The sequence below is a fragment of the Capricornis sumatraensis genome, chromosome 2 (genome assembly GCF_032405125.1).
Source record: "Capricornis sumatraensis isolate serow.1 chromosome 2, serow.2, whole genome shotgun sequence".
NCBI lineage: Eukaryota > Metazoa > Chordata > Mammalia > Artiodactyla > Bovidae > Capricornis > Capricornis sumatraensis.
The window spans coordinates 200,155,596-200,172,267 of record NC_091070.1 but is presented as its reverse complement, the minus strand read 5'-3'; the positions used below and the strand labels follow the sequence as shown (position 1 = coordinate 200,172,267).

Genomic DNA, 16,672 nt, shown 5'->3' with positions numbered 1-16,672 from the left:
CCTCACTGGGTTGTAGGGAGGACTGATACAATCCACATAAAGGGCCCAGCATTGTGCCTGGCATATGGTAGGTAGGCCACCAATAATAGATGTTTAGTTCAGTTCAGTCACTCAGTCATGTCCAACTCTTTGCAACCTCATGAATCGCAGCACACCAGGCCTTCCTGTCCATCACCAACTCCCGGAGTTCACTCAGACTCACGTCCATTGAGTCCGTGATGCCATCCAGCCATCTCATCCTCTGTCGTCCCCTTCTCCTCCTGCCCCAATCCCTCCCAGCATCAGAGTCTTTTCCAGTGAGTCAACTCTTTGCATGAGGTGGCCAAAGTACTGGAGTTTCAGCTTTAGCATCATTCCTTCCAAAGAAATCCCAGGGCTGCTCTCCTTCAGAATGGACTGGTTGGATCTCCTTGCAGTCCAAGGGACTCTCAAGAGTCTTCTCCAACACCACAGTTCAAAAGTATCAATTCTTCGGTGCTCAGCCTTCTTCACAGTCCAACTCTCACATCCATACATGACCACTGGAAAAACCATAGCCTTGACTAGACGGACCTTAGTCGGCAAAGTAATGTCTCTGCTTTTGAATATGCTATCTAGGTTGGTCATAACTTTTCTTCCAAGGAGTAAGCATCTTTTAATTTCATGGCTGCAGTTACCATCTGCAGTGATTTTGGAGCCCCCCAAAATAAAGTCTGACACTGTTTCCACTGTTTCCCCATCTATTTCCCATGCAGTGATGGGACCGGATGCCATGATTTTTGTTTTCTGAATGTTGAGCTTTAAGCCAACTTTTTCACTCTCCTCTTTCACTTTCGTCAAGAGGCTTTTTCGTTCCTCTTCACTTTCTGCCATAAGGGTGGTGTTATCTGTATATCTCCCGGCAATCTTGATGTTAGTCAATTATAATAGATATAATTGTTAATATATACATTGTTAACACGTATATATTTTGAGACCAACTGTGAACTCATAGCACCTCCTGTCTCTTGCATGGAACACACATTCTTTGAGACTTTTAATAGTCTTTCATTACTTATTAAGTCATAGGAGCTTCAGGGAAAGATCTGCATTCCCCACAGCACCTGATGGTGTTCTCTAACCCTCCCTGCCCCTCTTCTAAGACAGCACTGGTCTTGCAATTAGTATTCACGTCAGCGTCTTGCCTTGCTGAACTCTGAGCTCCTCAGTGGTTGAACTGAGCCTTTAAGCATGCTTAGCTTGGCCCCACTTCCAGGCCTCAGCAGTTGGTGATCTCTACCTGGTAAATTTCCACAGGCCAAGCAGCAGCTGTCACCTCTGCAGAGATGGTATTCCCGACCGTTAAGTTATTGCCTCCACTCTATGTTTTATCACATTTTAAAAATTTCACAGCACTACCAGTATTTGAAATGATCTTATTGCTTTATTCATTTGTCTTCTCCACAATAATCTAAGCTCCATGAGAACAGAGGCTTTATTTGTCCCCTTCATTGCTGTATTCCCCCGTTTCCTGTAACTGTTTGGGATATAATAGGTGTTCCATAACTTTTAATGAATGCTGAACCAATTCTAAGTCAAATGACAGGCGGACTGTGCATTTGTACCTCTTCTCCAAGACTGAACAACAGGTCAGTGTTGCCGAGACTACAAAAAAAAAAGGCTGTGGCTCCTGCTTCCCAACTGCTTGAGGAAGAAAGCACCCACCCTCAGAATAGGACGAGGCAAACTCTGACCAGGCGCTAGATTGAGGCAGAGTCAAAGGCAAGATGCAGCTGGTGGCTGGAACACAGCTTGAGTGCAGAGATCAGCGTGCTCACCCTCCTGTGTCAGCACCTAAGTCAGAGGTTGTAAGAGGATGTCCTCTGCAATGACTGTTGAATCTCACTGAGCAGACAGCCCACCACAGAAGTGCAGGAGATTTAGCTGAGATACAGAAAATGTTTGTTTACCTTGCTGTCTTGATTAGCAAATATTCCTACTCAGTAAATTTTTCACTTATGTGTGTCAAGAGAATCTCTTAAGTGCAAACTATTTAAATATAAGGCATATACACGAAGAAGATAATGTTTTGGCTAAAATCCATGTCATTTATTTATTTAACAAAAATCTGAGTATCTTCAATGTTCCAAGCCATGTCCTTGGTGCTGGAAACGGAGATTAAACCCCTGGCCCTCAAGGAGCTCACAGTCTAGAGGGGAAAAGACATATACATAAAGAAATATAACGTAGAGTATGCTGAGGGGACCATTATAGGAGGCAAAGAGCCAAGGAAACTGATTCTATGGTTAACGTCCACAGCAAAGAGAGACCTGGCTAATGTGGATTTTTTGTGAAGAACAAATAAGGCAGTGGTTCTCAAAGTGTGACTGGCTAATTATCTTCGTCAGAATCATCTGGAGCACATATTAAAACGGAGATTCCCAGCACTTCAGCAGGTTGGAATTTGGGACCTGGGAGTCTACATTCTAAAGTGCTCTAGGTAATTCCACTGCAACTTAAAGTTTGAGAACCTGTGAGATAAGGCTGGAAAAAAGAATGATCTGCACATTGGCTATACTAATTTGTGGGTCTTTAGTGAGAGGTGAAGTAGGGAAGAAGGGAGTTGACATTTATTAAGCTCTACTACAAATCTTTATATGTTAATGTAATTCTCAAAATGACCCCATGAGGTAGATACTATTATTCTCATTATACAGATGCAGAAACAGAATTAGAGAGTTTAAATAATTTGTTCAACATTTAGAGCTAATGAATCCCAATACTGAACCCAGATTCACTTAACTCTAAAGCCTGTCCACGTTTATAACACCACACTATACCAGGGGACTGATTAATTTGACAATTTTCTTGTCATTCTTTGCCAGATCTTGCTAGGTAAATATAAAGAACCACCAGAGGGTACTTTGATCACATCTGATGTAACTGGCCATGGACAGACTCTTCTCTGGCAACCGGGGATTTAGGGCAAAGCTGGGAGGAACATAAAATGAGCAGTCAGTTCCGACTTATTTCTTCATCATTTTCTCATCTTCTGGTAGAGATGTTATGAAAGGTACTAAGGCTAAGGACTGGGGCCACCTGGAGGGGAAAAGGAAACCTATCTATGAAAGTAATTCCACTGAACAGCAAACATTCTTGGGACTCAAAACATCCAGACTCGTTTCCCCCACCAAAAACAGAAAAAAGAAATGTCAGGACAAGAGGCCTAAATCTGCATTAGGAAATAGCTCAACCTTTAGAGAAATTGTGAAAGACCAGTTAAACAAACACTGTCTCTTTCTACAGACAGATTCAGAAGTACAACAAAAGAAACACAGCTCAGAAAATAATGGGGAGTCCAATCCCATTTAAAGGACTTGGGGACAAGCTCAACCTATAGAAAATCTCCAGTAATAAATGAAACACACATAAACTGCAAATCCTGGTTATATTCCCATACACCATGCTCAGCGTTGTCCGCCAGACCACTGGCAGGAGCAGCCAAGTGGAACATGTTAGATGAAGAACAGGAAAGACATTGTAATAAAGGTGGCTGGCAACAGTGGTGGGGTAGGGGGTGCTCTGAGGCCTCGTGTTCAGAAGTCTGGTGTGCTACTGCCGCCCTCTTCTATCACTGAGCTGGGAGCCACAACAGGAACACCATACGCCAAACCTGAGTTTCCAGTGCTAGAGAGCTTCTTCTTTTTTTTTTTTTGTTATTTTAAGCAATTGCTGAGTCCAAAGATGAGTTTTGATGAGATCAGCCCAGAGTACAGACACAATGGACAGCACAAAGCTTAGATTTCACTAGTTAGTGTAACAAAGATTATAAGCCAGACTTTATTTTATTGCTACATTTTCCCACACACACAATAAGGTACATTTGCTTCCACCTACTTTTTCTATTAATATAATACTGGCATGGTTTAGTTGTTTAAAAAACAAAAAGCAAATCTGGATTGATCCTCTCTTTACAAAATAGTTGATTTATTTATACTGTACCAACTCAGCCCCTCCAAATACACAGCTTCCAACAGGCAGAATAGTTAGAGAAAACTAACTATTTGCAGGTGTCACAAACTATGGTTTAAAAATATGCAGGCAGCAGGCACTGTACCTGTGCGTTTAATATACCTGAAATCTGCTGATACTCCAAACCAGCTATGCAGCAATTCTGGGAGCACTGAGATAGACGCTCAATCGTGATGGCAATATGTGGGTTATGCCTTTGGCTAGCCAAGTGGGAAGAGTATGCAAAGACCATGTCTAACGACAGCACCTCTTCAAGATTATTATCCTGTCACAGTTTATAAAGGTGAGGAACTAATTATTAGGAGCTGTGCAGTCAAAATGGCCAGAGAACAAATATACTCCCACAGTGCATGTAATTAAGTCAACCATCTTGTGGATCCCGGATAGTCTCTGGACGTGATCTCAAACACTTGAAAAGGAAACTTCAAGTATGCTGGGAGACAGTTATCAGAATGTTTGGGTATCTTTTTTCCTGAATATCAAGTAACAGGGCTCACCTCCACGTTACTTCTTGCAACAAGCACACAGGGTGACTCCGTAGAGACAGCTCATTATAGATACTGAGCCTTCAAGAGTTCAAGGGGTGGGTACTATCCAGGGCTGAGCAGAAAATTCTGTAAGCCAACCTGACATCCCTAAGTCTTATTCTGGTTCTGAGAACATTTCAGTCCAGCTCCAAGTCCGCTTTGCTCCAACTCAGCGATGACAGACATATACTTGAACTCATTCGGTCTGAAGTTGAAGGTCTCCACTAACCCGTAGGTCTCTTTTCGATCAGTGGCATAGAAGAGCTGCACTTGGTTGGCCATGCACTGTGCCTCAGCAACATTCTGAAAGGTAGAAAGAACAGTGAGGTCCCTTCCAGCACAGGGCCACACAGCTCTGTGTCTAAGGCCTGTGGCAGGTGAGGCCCTTGCCCAGGAGTCACTGCTCTCAGAAAGCTTCCTGACTCCCTGACATCCTAAGTCTTCGTGAGGTACCCCTTTTCTGTGTACTCAAATTAGCCTACTCTTCCTCTAGCATTGTATGTATCATACTATATTTTATCTGTCCTTTGTTTCCTCTTTTTCTTTTTTGTCTGTCTACCCTTGTGTGAATTCCTCACAGTATGAGCCTGTTTTACATCCCTTCATATACTGAAATCTGGTGAATACTTGCTGATAAATTAATGCAGATGTTAAAATTTCCCTCTTAAAAAAAAATTCCATCTTCATTCAGTTCCTTAGTATATCTCAAGGGGAAAAAAAAGAGCAATAGTTAATCAGCTCTCCAGCTCTAAGAACTAAGTTTGTGAGTTGGTACTAAGGCTTTGACTAACCAGACATACTCTTGAATAAAACCTATTCCTCATACCACCTCAGTTAAAAAAGTGGTGCCAAAGCCAGCTGCAGTTTAACAAATTGTCCACAAAGTCTGACATCCTTTTCTTTCTCTTGGGCCACACAACTTGTGGGATTAGTTCCCCAACCAGGGAATGAATCCAAGCCATCAGCAGTGAAAGCATGGAGTCCTAACCACTGGACCGCCCAGGAATTCCCCACGACACTTTTTCTTCCCTGTGATAGAGCCTTGTTTCTCTTTCCTTGAGTGATGGTTATACTTAGTGACTTGCTTTCTAACAAATGGACTAAAGTGGAATGATGAAAAATGACTTCTGGTATTCAGTCACAGAAGACATCATGGTTTCTGTCTTGCTATCTCAAATCACTTGCTTTGGAGAAAATCAGTTTCCATGTCATGAAGACATTCAAGTAGCCTACGGAGAAGCCAATGTGGCAAGGAAATGAGGTCTCCTGCCAACTGCCATGCCAGTGTGGTCAGAGGTGGATCGTCAAGCCCAACAGCCTTCAAAAGACAGCAGCCCTTTCCAATGTCTTGACAGCAACTTCATGAGACTCTGAGCCAGAACCACTCAGCTATGCTGCTCCTGAACTCCTGACACAAAGAAACTGTGAGGTAATAAATATTTATTGTTTTATGTCACGTAGTTTTGGAGTAGTAATTTCTATGCAGTCATTTCTAACTAATCCACAGCAAGGCCCCAGGAAAGAGAAGAGGCCACCTTCTCTAAAGTTCAGGAGCAGGAAAATGGTGACCTGACCACTCTGTAACAGAAGTGAGATCAAGATACAGGTTAGACTCTTGAAATCTTACAAAAGAATTACCTCAAAAACTCTTACTTTGCTTCCTATACATTCTCTAGTGCTAGCTGATCAGAGGCATTTATTCATCATTATAATGTTCACACAGCCAAAATTCAACCCCAAATGATAATGGAAAATTCCTACTAAAACTGTCAAAAGTGTGCTATGTCTAGCTACAGAGTGCTGAAAATGGGTTTATAAATACCACAGGCTGCTTCGCCTCCATTCCCTCCCATGGGTTGCAGGTCATTTCTCATAAGCAGGCACTGATCTCTGAGACTGGATCTTCAATCAAAAGCCATTTTCCAAATCGCTGGGTATTTCAAATTAATAGAATTTTAGACCAGGAAAGGGCCTTAGAGATCATCTAGTCCTCATTTAATGGACCAGGAAACCAAAGCAGATGAGGGTTAATTAAGGATGGACTCAAGGTTGTGGCATGCAAATGGCAGAGCAAGAACCAGATCTCTGGACTTCCAGGCTGGTACTCCCTCCACGTCACCCTGATACTATTTCCGGTGGGGCACAATAATTAAGGTTGATAACTCTACTTCATCATTTTTACCTTTTAAATTCAAACATGTCTCAAGGACAAACGATTTTTTAAGCAAGTGCATAATCTGAGGCAGATGTCATCACTCTCTAAGGCTCTGAACTGTAGGGACTGTGACAGTTAACTTTTATTTGAAGCTTAGGATGGTGGAGGTAAGCCTAATTTCAGTTGCGTTCATTCTAGAACAGTGCTGTTCAAGCTGCAGAGTCCTAGGGCCTCTGTGGAGGTGCCTCAGTCCCGTCACCTCTCTTTCAGCTGTTATATTCTGGGGTTTTACATAATAAGATTTTGTGTGGATAAAGGACTCTGACCACTTGTTTGAAGACCACTAGAATGATGGGAAGAGAGTTAAGACATGGAGAAATGTCTCTCACGGAGGATTACGGAAAGCTCTCCTGCACCCCAGCCACTGCCGACTCATTCGCCGCTTGTCTTTTATTCCCTTAATTCTCGACATGAAACAGCAGTCTCTTCCCCTTCCAAGACCCAAGAAGATAAACATATTAATTCCCTATGCTGCTCAACAAGGAGGTGTATTAACAGACCTGATTCCTTCCTCTGTTTCCATCTTAATGGCTACAATCAAAGTACCAAGTCTTGCCCATTTTATTCCCTATACATTTCTGAGGTTATTCTCTCTCCTCCTTCCCTACTCTGCTCTGGGTAAGATCTTTACCACCTCTTGCCCAGACTACTGCAACTGCATTTTAAATGATCACACTGACCAGGCTAGAACTAAAAAATGTTTAGAAAGCAAATACTTAAGGTTAATGGTCTCAAAATCCAACTCTCTATGGGTCAACTCTTCATCTTTCTGTGCTCACAGGATAAAGTCAATCTTCTGAACATAATCCACCAAATTCCCTTTTTTAATATATCAGTGACAGCAAATTGTAATATCCCAAGTCATTTTGTGCTTCCTAGCTTTTCCGTATTCCATTCCCACTGTCTGGAACATTCCCCTCCACACTTTATACTGCTAAACTCCTGCTAATCTTTGAGAGTCAGTTCAGGTGTCATTTCTTCCTTCTTCTGGGTCAGGAACACTCCCCCTGACCCCTCCAAAGCTGCGCATGTCTTCATCCTAGCACTTACCACATTCCAATGAAATCATCTGCTGACACACATGTGGAACCAAATAAGGTTTTTAAATACTATACTAAATTTTCATCATTAAAATTAATCAGTTTAGAAGAAACCTATAGGTTCCATGTATTTCTATCTCTTTGCTTTACTGTATTTGGAAACACAATGCCTAAAGTATAAATGCATGCATGAGTATGCAGGGGATCATATATTTATATTACACTTCTAGGTTTCCCATCTCTGAATCATGTATCTCTATACTAAATTTTAACATGTCTGATTCTGTACTACACTGGAAACTCACAGGTTGATTTATACAAGGCAAATGTATGTTGTCTAGTATGCTGTTGAATGTTATAAGACTAGGAAGCAAATTTTAATAATTATGGGAACCATGTTTGAGACCACTAGAGGTGGTATAAATGCTAAAGCAGAAACAGTCTCTCCTCTGACCTCTAGAGTCCACATCTAATATGGTTAGATGTTATGCTTTGTTGAAGATCAGAAAATACAAAACCATCTCTGTGTCACTCACTCCTGTCTGAGGTCAAGTTTTACATTTTATCATTATTGGTAACTACATCCCCTCCAAGTCTCAATTTCAAAATTCACACTTTGTCTACTATTTCCTATATTTAACACTCACTCCCAAGTTCAAAAATCCTTCAACTACACAACACTGTAAAATAACTATACTTCAATAAATTAAAAAAAGAGAACAGATCACAACAAAATACAGCAATAAAAATTCTGCAAGTAAAAAAAAAAACACAACAAAACACCTTTTACCTCAAGCAGGACTCACGGTTCTTACTGTCTCTTCATCTTTCTTATGTTTCCACTTCTCTCTTTACCCAACTTGCACTCCATTGTCAATAATTACAGTAATTTCTTTGCATTCACCTTTAACTTCCCGGTCCCTGTCTTACTTCATTACATCACTTGGCTAAACCATAACCCTAGGTAAATCCAGCTCTCAGTCCTTTATCTCTGTGCTTGTCATTCCCCACAGACATTCTCTCTTCCTTTTTCCTAGATCACACGTCGGCAAACACCTTCTGGAAAGGGAGAGACCATTAATATTTTAGGTTTCACGGCCCTACAGTCTCTTGTTGCAGCTAACTCAACTCTCTGTTGTAGATGTAAAGCAGCCATAAATAACATGTAAAGATAAGCATGGCTGTGTTCCAATAAAATTTTATTTACACACTTTGAAATTTGAACTTCATATAATTTTCACAGGCCATGAAATATTACTTTTTTAGTTTCTGTTTCTTCAACTACTTAAAGATATAGAACACATTCTCACTTCATGTTCTAGACAAAAATTTCACACTTCCTCTTTTCTATTCAAATGTCCAACATCTATTTTTCCATTCCCACTCTCAGCTAATGATTTTTCTTTTCACTAAGCAATCTGGAGAGAACATCTTACAAGCTACCATTACCCTCTATCCACTAAACTGAATGTGTCCTTATATCCTGGCTTCTCTCTTGCTACATTTCTGGCAAAGATTAACCCCTCATTCCCAAGATTTACCCATTCAAAACACCACTTAAACAACTCTCTTTCTCCTATATTTTCAATATTTTCCTCTTTACCCGACCTTTCTATCAGCATATACATACAAGGCTCTCATTTAAAACAAAACAAAAAACCCACTCTCATCCCTACTTCTTACACCCTATTCTTTCCTTTTCTTCTCAGAAACACTCCTTCAAAGATAAATTTATGCTTACTTTTTCTAATTTTTCTTCCCAACCTTTCCTAAATGTACTCCAAATACGCTGTCGTCCAATCGCTCCTTGGAAACTGCCTCCATAGAGGTCCCCAATGACTTCTAATAAATTCTCAGTCCTCATCTCACTTGCCCTACCAGTGTGAGTTGCTGGCTCACCACCCCTATTCCCTGAAACACTTTATCTTAGCCTCCAGGGGATTTTCCCATCTTAGTTTTCCTCCTACCTCACTGATTCTTTCTTTTTCATCTTCTTTGCTGATGCTTCCTCATTGCTCCAGGGCTCAGTTCTTAGACCTCTTCTCTTTTTAACTTCATTAACTTCCTTGGTGATTTCAGTCTCATGGTTGTAAATAACAATCTGTATGCTGACAACTCCCATCTTCATCTCTCCAGTTTGGACCTCTCCTCTGAACTTCAGACTCATATGCCTAACTGCCTGTTACTTGGATTATCTAATAGGCACCTCAAACTTAATGTGCCCAAAATTCAGTTCCTGATCTTCCTCCCAAACCTGCTCTGCCCACAGTCTTGTCTGTCTCATTAATGGCAACTCCATTCTTCTGGATAGGATTTTGGGTGACTTCCAGTTGAGTGTGATGAGTAGAAGGAAGAATGGGAGAAATGAGACTGATAATAGACAGGACTAACAGACAGTGAAGGAGATCTCAATTACGCCCTAGACTTGGGGCTTACTATTACTATGTGATACTAGCTGCGTACCATCACTTTTCCCTTCCTTGTATGCAGCTGGTAATAGAGGGATAGAAAAAGGAAAAATCAGAGGATGTTATAATAAAGAACCTCAGGAGAAAAAAGGCACTAAAGGGCCCACTATCTTGAGGACATCCTGAACTTAAACACTGCTGGATAAATGAGACTGAAATGAGCAAGGACTAGTCAAACAGGCTGAACCTGGTTCCTGGGCATACAGAGAACAAACACAACAGACATCATTACCTACAGGCACATGGTCAATGCTCTATCCCAGGAAATGGGAAAAGAGGAAGGAAAAACACTATGTATGATGAAAGCTGTACATGTGAACAGTATGAAGAAAGATAATAGATTAAGAACTATTTTAAACTTTGAACTCTTTTGTACACTTAAGAAGCCATTTACTTGTCCGGAGCCTCTTACCTGAAACCCCACAGGCCAGATGTGTTTTAGAGTTAGAATTACTGGATTTTAGAAAGATAACAAATGCAGATACCATATAACTGTATTATGTAACACTCATAATCCATTAATATTTCCCTTGTAAAATGCATGAATATTCCACACCGAGTAGGATTAATAAGGACTATCAGTGGCTTCACATCAAAGTGAAGTTACAGAGAAGATACAGCTAATCAGGTAAGTTCAAATCACATAAGGTTTGATGACCAAAGGAGTTATGAAAAAATTTTGTGGTCAGAGCTTTTGGACTTTCAAATTGTGAATAAATGAATGAGAATTTGTACTAACTTCGATTCGGAAGAGCTTAAGCAAGACAAAATTACTGTCAATTTAAGTAAGAAACAAGTATGTTTCTTATGTTTGTCTTTGGAATTTTACTTCTCATGAGGTTTGGCAGGAGAATATGTTCAGGGCCACCAGATACATGCAAAAGGTAAAAGTTGATTCTTACCAGAAATGTGGAATCCATTTCTGCTGTCATCAGCACTATGCCCTTTTCTTCCTTAAGTTCAGGGTAGTGATATAAAATCAGCTGGCTGGCCGCAGCTTCCCCTCGGGTCTGCAAGGAGGAACACTTATCAAGACTCAATAAGGTACCACCACAACAAAACTGCAATTTCACAGCAATAGACAGTCTGGAGGAAATTCTGGCTCTTAACAGTCCCTTGGGTGGCTAGTGAGTTGGAGGATTGGTGCGTGGGGATGGTCAGGTTTGCCAAGTCACAGCAAAACTGACAGTTTGCACAGTGTTATTTGTGTCTTCAATTGAAAAAGGTTTGGCTTTTTTCCCAGAAAATGTTTACAGTAGGCAGTGAATCCTTCATCATGGCCATATATTTAAAAACAAAATGACACGAGCAGCTACCAAATCAAGTTCTAAAGAAAGCAATATGCCTGTGTAATTGCCACTTTTATGGACTAGTGCATTTCACAGTTGAAATCTACTCCCCTTGGCTGGCTCTGAAGACTGAGCTCTTTAAAGCTGTAGCAAACAGCTGGAGAGTTTGCACATGGGCCAGATTTGTAATGTGCAGTTTTAAAATATAATCTGGGTGGGAGAAAGGGGGGAAAAGAAGAACTGGAACATCATAATTTCATGAAGAATGGACAGGGCAGTGGTTACCAGACCTCAGCTCAGACTAGGAAGAGAGGCTGGGTTCAAAGCCTAAGCCCTCATACAGTGTAGGAGGAAACAACCATACATTCAGAAGATCTCTGGGTTTCATCTTTAGGATTTCAGAAAAAGTCTTTTTAATTATCAATGTGAAGTCAAGCGGGCCTTAGAAAGCATCACTATGAACAAAGCTAGTGGAGGTGATGGAATTCCAGTTGAGCTGTTTCAAATCCTGAAAGATGGTGCTGTGAAAGTGCTGCACTCAATATGCCAGCAAATTTGGAAAACTCAGCAGTGGCCACAGGACTGGAAAAGGTCAGTTTTCATTCCAATTCCAAAGAAAGGCAATGCCAAAGAATGCTCAAACTACCGCACAATTGCACTCATATCACATGCTAGTAAAGTAATGCTCAAAATTCTCCAAGCCAGGCTTCAGCAATATGTGAACTGTGAAATTCCAGATGTTCAAGCTGGTTTTAGAAAAGGCAGAGGAACCAGAGATCAATTTGCCAACATCCGCTCGATCATCAAAAAACCAACAGAGTTCCAGAAAAATATCTATTTCTGCTTGATTGACTATGCCAAAGCCTTTGACTGTGTGGATCACAATAAACTGTGGAAAATTCTAAAAAGAGATGGGAATACCAGACCACCTGACAACAGTTAGAACTGGACATGGAATAACAGACTGGTTCCAAATAGGAAAAGGAGTATGTCAAGGCTGTATATTGTCACCCTGCTTATTTAACTTCTATGCAGAGTACATCATGAGAAACGCTGGGCTGGAAGAAACACAAGCTGGAATCAAGATTGCCAGGAGAAATATCAATAACCTCAGATATGCAGATGACACCACCCTTATGGCAGAAAGTGAAGAGGAGCTAAAAAGCCTCTTGATGAAAGTGAAAGAGGGGAGTGAAAAAGTTGGCTTAAAGCTCAACATTCAGAAAACGGAAGATCATGGCCTCCGGTCCCATCACTTCATGGGAAATAGATGGGGAAACAGTGGAAACAGTGTCAGACTTTATTTTTGGGGGCTCCAGAATCACTGCAGATGGTGACTGCAGCCATGAAATTAACAGATGCTTACTCCTTGGGAGAAAAGTTATGACCAACCTAGACAGCATATTCAAAAGCAGAGACATTACCTTGCCGATTAAGGTCCGTCTAGTCAAGGCTATGGTTTTTCCAGTGGTCATGTATGGATGTGAGAGTTGGACTGTGAAGAAGGCTGAGCGCCGAAGAATTGATACTTTTGAACTGTGGTGTTGGAGAAGACTCTTGAGAGTCCCTTGGACTGCAAGGAGATCCAACCAGTCCATTCTGAAGGAGAGCAGCCCTGGGATTTCTTTGGAAGGAATGATGCTAAAGCTGAAACTCCGATACTTTGGCCACCTCATGCAAAGAGTTGACTCACTGGAAAAGACTGATGCTGGGAGGGATTCAGGGCATGAGGAGAAGGGGACGGCAGAGGATGAGATGGCTGGAGGGCATCACGGACTCGATGGACGTGAGTCTGAGTGAACTCCGGGAGTTGGTGATGGACAGGGAGGCCTGGCGTGCTGCGATTCACGGGGTCGCAGAGAGTCGGACACAACTGAGCGACTGAACTGAACTGAACTGATTTACTTCTAGGGCTCTCTCGGTAATAGTGTAGCCTCTCAATTCTCCCGAACATATTTCTATGGATACACTATCATTTTGATCATAATTATGTTTCTGGATCTTTTTCCTATACCTGTATATGAGCTTCAGGAGGGCAGTCTTGGCAGTTTCCAACACAACAGCCTAATGGTTAAGTTCACAGACTCTGGAGTCAATGACATGGAGTCAAGCAAACCCAGCCCTACGACTCATTAGCAGTGTGAACTAACTCCTCTAAGCTTGCTATTTCTTTTCTTTTCTTAAAAAAATAAACATGATACAATTTTTGGATACAATCACAAGGGATAAAGTCATAAGAAAATTCTCATTCTGTTGTGTGCTCCCTTCATCCCAAAGCTGTTATAATCCATTCCCAGATCTGGTCTACAAATAAAGACTGACAATCCTAGTGATTATCTCATTTAAAACACTTTTATTTTAAAAGCTTCAAATGCTTTGGATCAAACTTCTTAATCTAGTATTTGGGAATAAAATGAAGAAAAAGGAAGGAAGGATAGAAGCAAACAAAATAACATTTATGGAATGAAAAATATGCATCTAGCACTTTTAGATAGTGCTGATTTGGTTAATAAAACACATGTTAAGACACAGAACCTACCTTAAGGTTGTAACTCATAGGTATTGGATGGGGCCTAAAAAGCTAGCCCAACGAAGTATGACAATTCATCGGTGCTACAGCAAATGCTGCTGGCAGTTAATATATATTCTGTGTCTTAAAGTCTTAGCAAGGGCTCGTAGTCCCACAGAGGGGGCTTCTTTCACCAAAGAGATGAACACAGGACACCTACCTGAATATTTATAAGTGCAGTGAAGTGGAGTTCAGTACCTGTCCATTGCCCGACAAAAAACTCATAACCTTCCCTTCTTGGCAGTGCACAGAGAAACTGTGGGAAATGAATATACAGGGAGACAAGTGGATAAATAAAACCGCTTGCTCTATGTCCAACCACCTGTGTCATTCACTCCATTTCTCAACATTTGGTTTCTAAAACTTCTGTTGTATTTTGAAATTCATATGTGATAATGTAACACTCTTATACTTCCCAGCCCACCTAAGAAAGAAAGTATTAGAGATTCACTGAAGCTGTCTATGTAAACCCATTCTAATTCCATTCTACAATGACAGCTAACCTGCATTTGCTAACCTGTCATTCCTTTCCAGGTTTTTATACTTTCAGTGTGTAAGTATACATCCATAAACAAGAAACAGTACTGTTTGCATGTTTAAAAACTTAAATCTTACCAAACTATATGTATACTTTTGCTACTTGCTTTTTTTACATCATATCATACTTCTGAGATTTACCGATGTTGATAAATATTATTAATTCATTATTTTCACTGTTATATGGAAATTGACAATAGATATTTACCACAATTTTACTCATCCTTTTGATGAACTTTTTGGTCCTTTTCAATTTCTAAACTTCCTCATGTTGCTGAATTAATTTTTGCTACAATTATAATAATCACTTCATATTCTACTATCTGAGGCTGATACTGAAGTATGGCTCTAATAACCGAGATGATTAATTTTATGCTCAAGATAAACTTGGGTGGAGTGGTACAGACTGATACCAGAACAAAACAAAGTATAATCAGCCAAATACGCATTAGTCATGGAATTGTCTCCTTACTGCCAACCACTAAGGCTCCGTTTTGTTATTACTAATATTAGATGAGATAACCGTAATGCTTACCTAATGGAGAAAAAAAGCTTTTAAAGCTTTCTTGAGGTATATTTGAGGTTTAAGTTGCATATATTTAAAGTGTACAATTAAAATAGTTTTGACATGTATACTGTGAAACCACAGTCAACAGGATTACCACAATCAACATAATGAAGGTATCTATCATGCCCCAAAATCCCTTTGTAATTCATCCCTCCCTCTCTCCAACTGTTCCTAAGCAACCACTGACTCGGTTTCTTTCACTACTGGTCAGGCTTTCCAGAATTTCACATAAATGGAACCACAGAATCTATACTGCTTTGTACACAGTTTCTTTACTCTTTCACCTGTGATAGATTTGGATATCTTCAGCCTCTGTTATTACAAATAAAGCTGCCATGAACAGCTTATACATGTGTATAAGTCACTGAATGAATGTATACTTTCAGTTCCTTTGGGAAAATATGTAGGAGCAGAATGGCTGGGTAGTATGGTAGGTCATGCTTAACTCACAAAGAAACTGCCAGACTGCTTTCTGAATTAATTGGTTTATTTCTGAATTGTCTACTCTGCTCCACTCATGTATGTGTCTGTTTTTATGTTATTACTACACTGTCTTCATTACTGTAGTTTTATGAAATCACAGTCTTGAAATCAGGTAATGTAAGTTCTCTAACTTTGCTCTTTTTCTTCAAAACTGTTTTGTTACTCTAGATCCTTTGGATATCCAAACAACTTTTTTAAATCAACTTGTCAATTTTGTGTGTGTGTGTGAATTTCTTAAAAAAAAAAAAAAAAGCTTATACAGATTTTGATTTGGATTATATTTTATCTAGAGCTCAATTTGGAGAGAAATGCCAACAATACTGAGTCATCAAACACAGTATATCTCTCCATTTACTTAGATGTTTTTAATTTTCTCTCAGCAATGTTTAGAAGCATTTTTTGAGAACCTCAGAGATCAGAACAGACACCAAGTCAGCTGACCCACCTCACCTCTTCCCTTTCTCTTGTTTCCTGGCAGCTCACTACTCCAGCAACAATTTCATAATTCCTTTCAGACATATATAATCAAAATAGCATGGTCAAAACTGAAAAGAAACTGCCAAGAGAAGAGAAACTTAGAGGAAATTGAAAAGATTAAGGTCTCGGGTGTTGTTTCCAACATTCACTTATATTCTTTTTTTCCACTTATATTAATAGATTAAGATTCATATCAGAAAGGGCTGAGATGTTTCAGAGAGCTAAACAGCCACAGACTTATTGGGCAAACCCACAAGGTTAGTTAGGGTTAAGGTTAAAACTCTCATTTATCAGTACAATCAACATGTAAACACCTTTGTTAAATAACTATAAAATGTGTGATAGCGTGGAACATGACGAGAATGGTTAGAAAACATCCTTGTCTGGCAGCACTGAGAAGCAATCCTCATGGTCATCGGAAACTTACTGTTGGGCAGGACTGAGCCCGGTTCCAAATCAAATCAAACTTTTCTTTCTGTAGGGTTAGAAAAGAATAAAATTCAAAGACA

The 16,672-nt window shown here is 40.2% G+C and overlaps 1 protein-coding gene across 1 annotated transcript in view; it reads right to left on the bottom strand.

Annotated features, from left to right (window-relative positions):
- Positions 1-2,105: 2,105 nt before the first annotated feature.
- The window catches only part of ATPAF1 (ATP synthase mitochondrial F1 complex assembly factor 1), a 28,399-nt gene continuing 13,832 nt past the window's right edge, over positions 2,106-16,672 (bottom strand). The window contains exons 6-9 of the mRNA XM_068964395.1: positions 16,591-16,638; positions 14,259-14,354; positions 11,143-11,250; positions 2,106-4,820 (exon numbers count right to left, since the gene is read on the bottom strand). Coding sequence (XP_068820496.1) covers positions 4,626-4,820; positions 11,143-11,250; positions 14,259-14,354; positions 16,591-16,638 — 447 coding nt within the window. The 3' untranslated portion in view covers positions 2,106-4,625. The remainder of the gene's footprint in view (positions 4,821-11,142; positions 11,251-14,258; positions 14,355-16,590; positions 16,639-16,672) is intronic.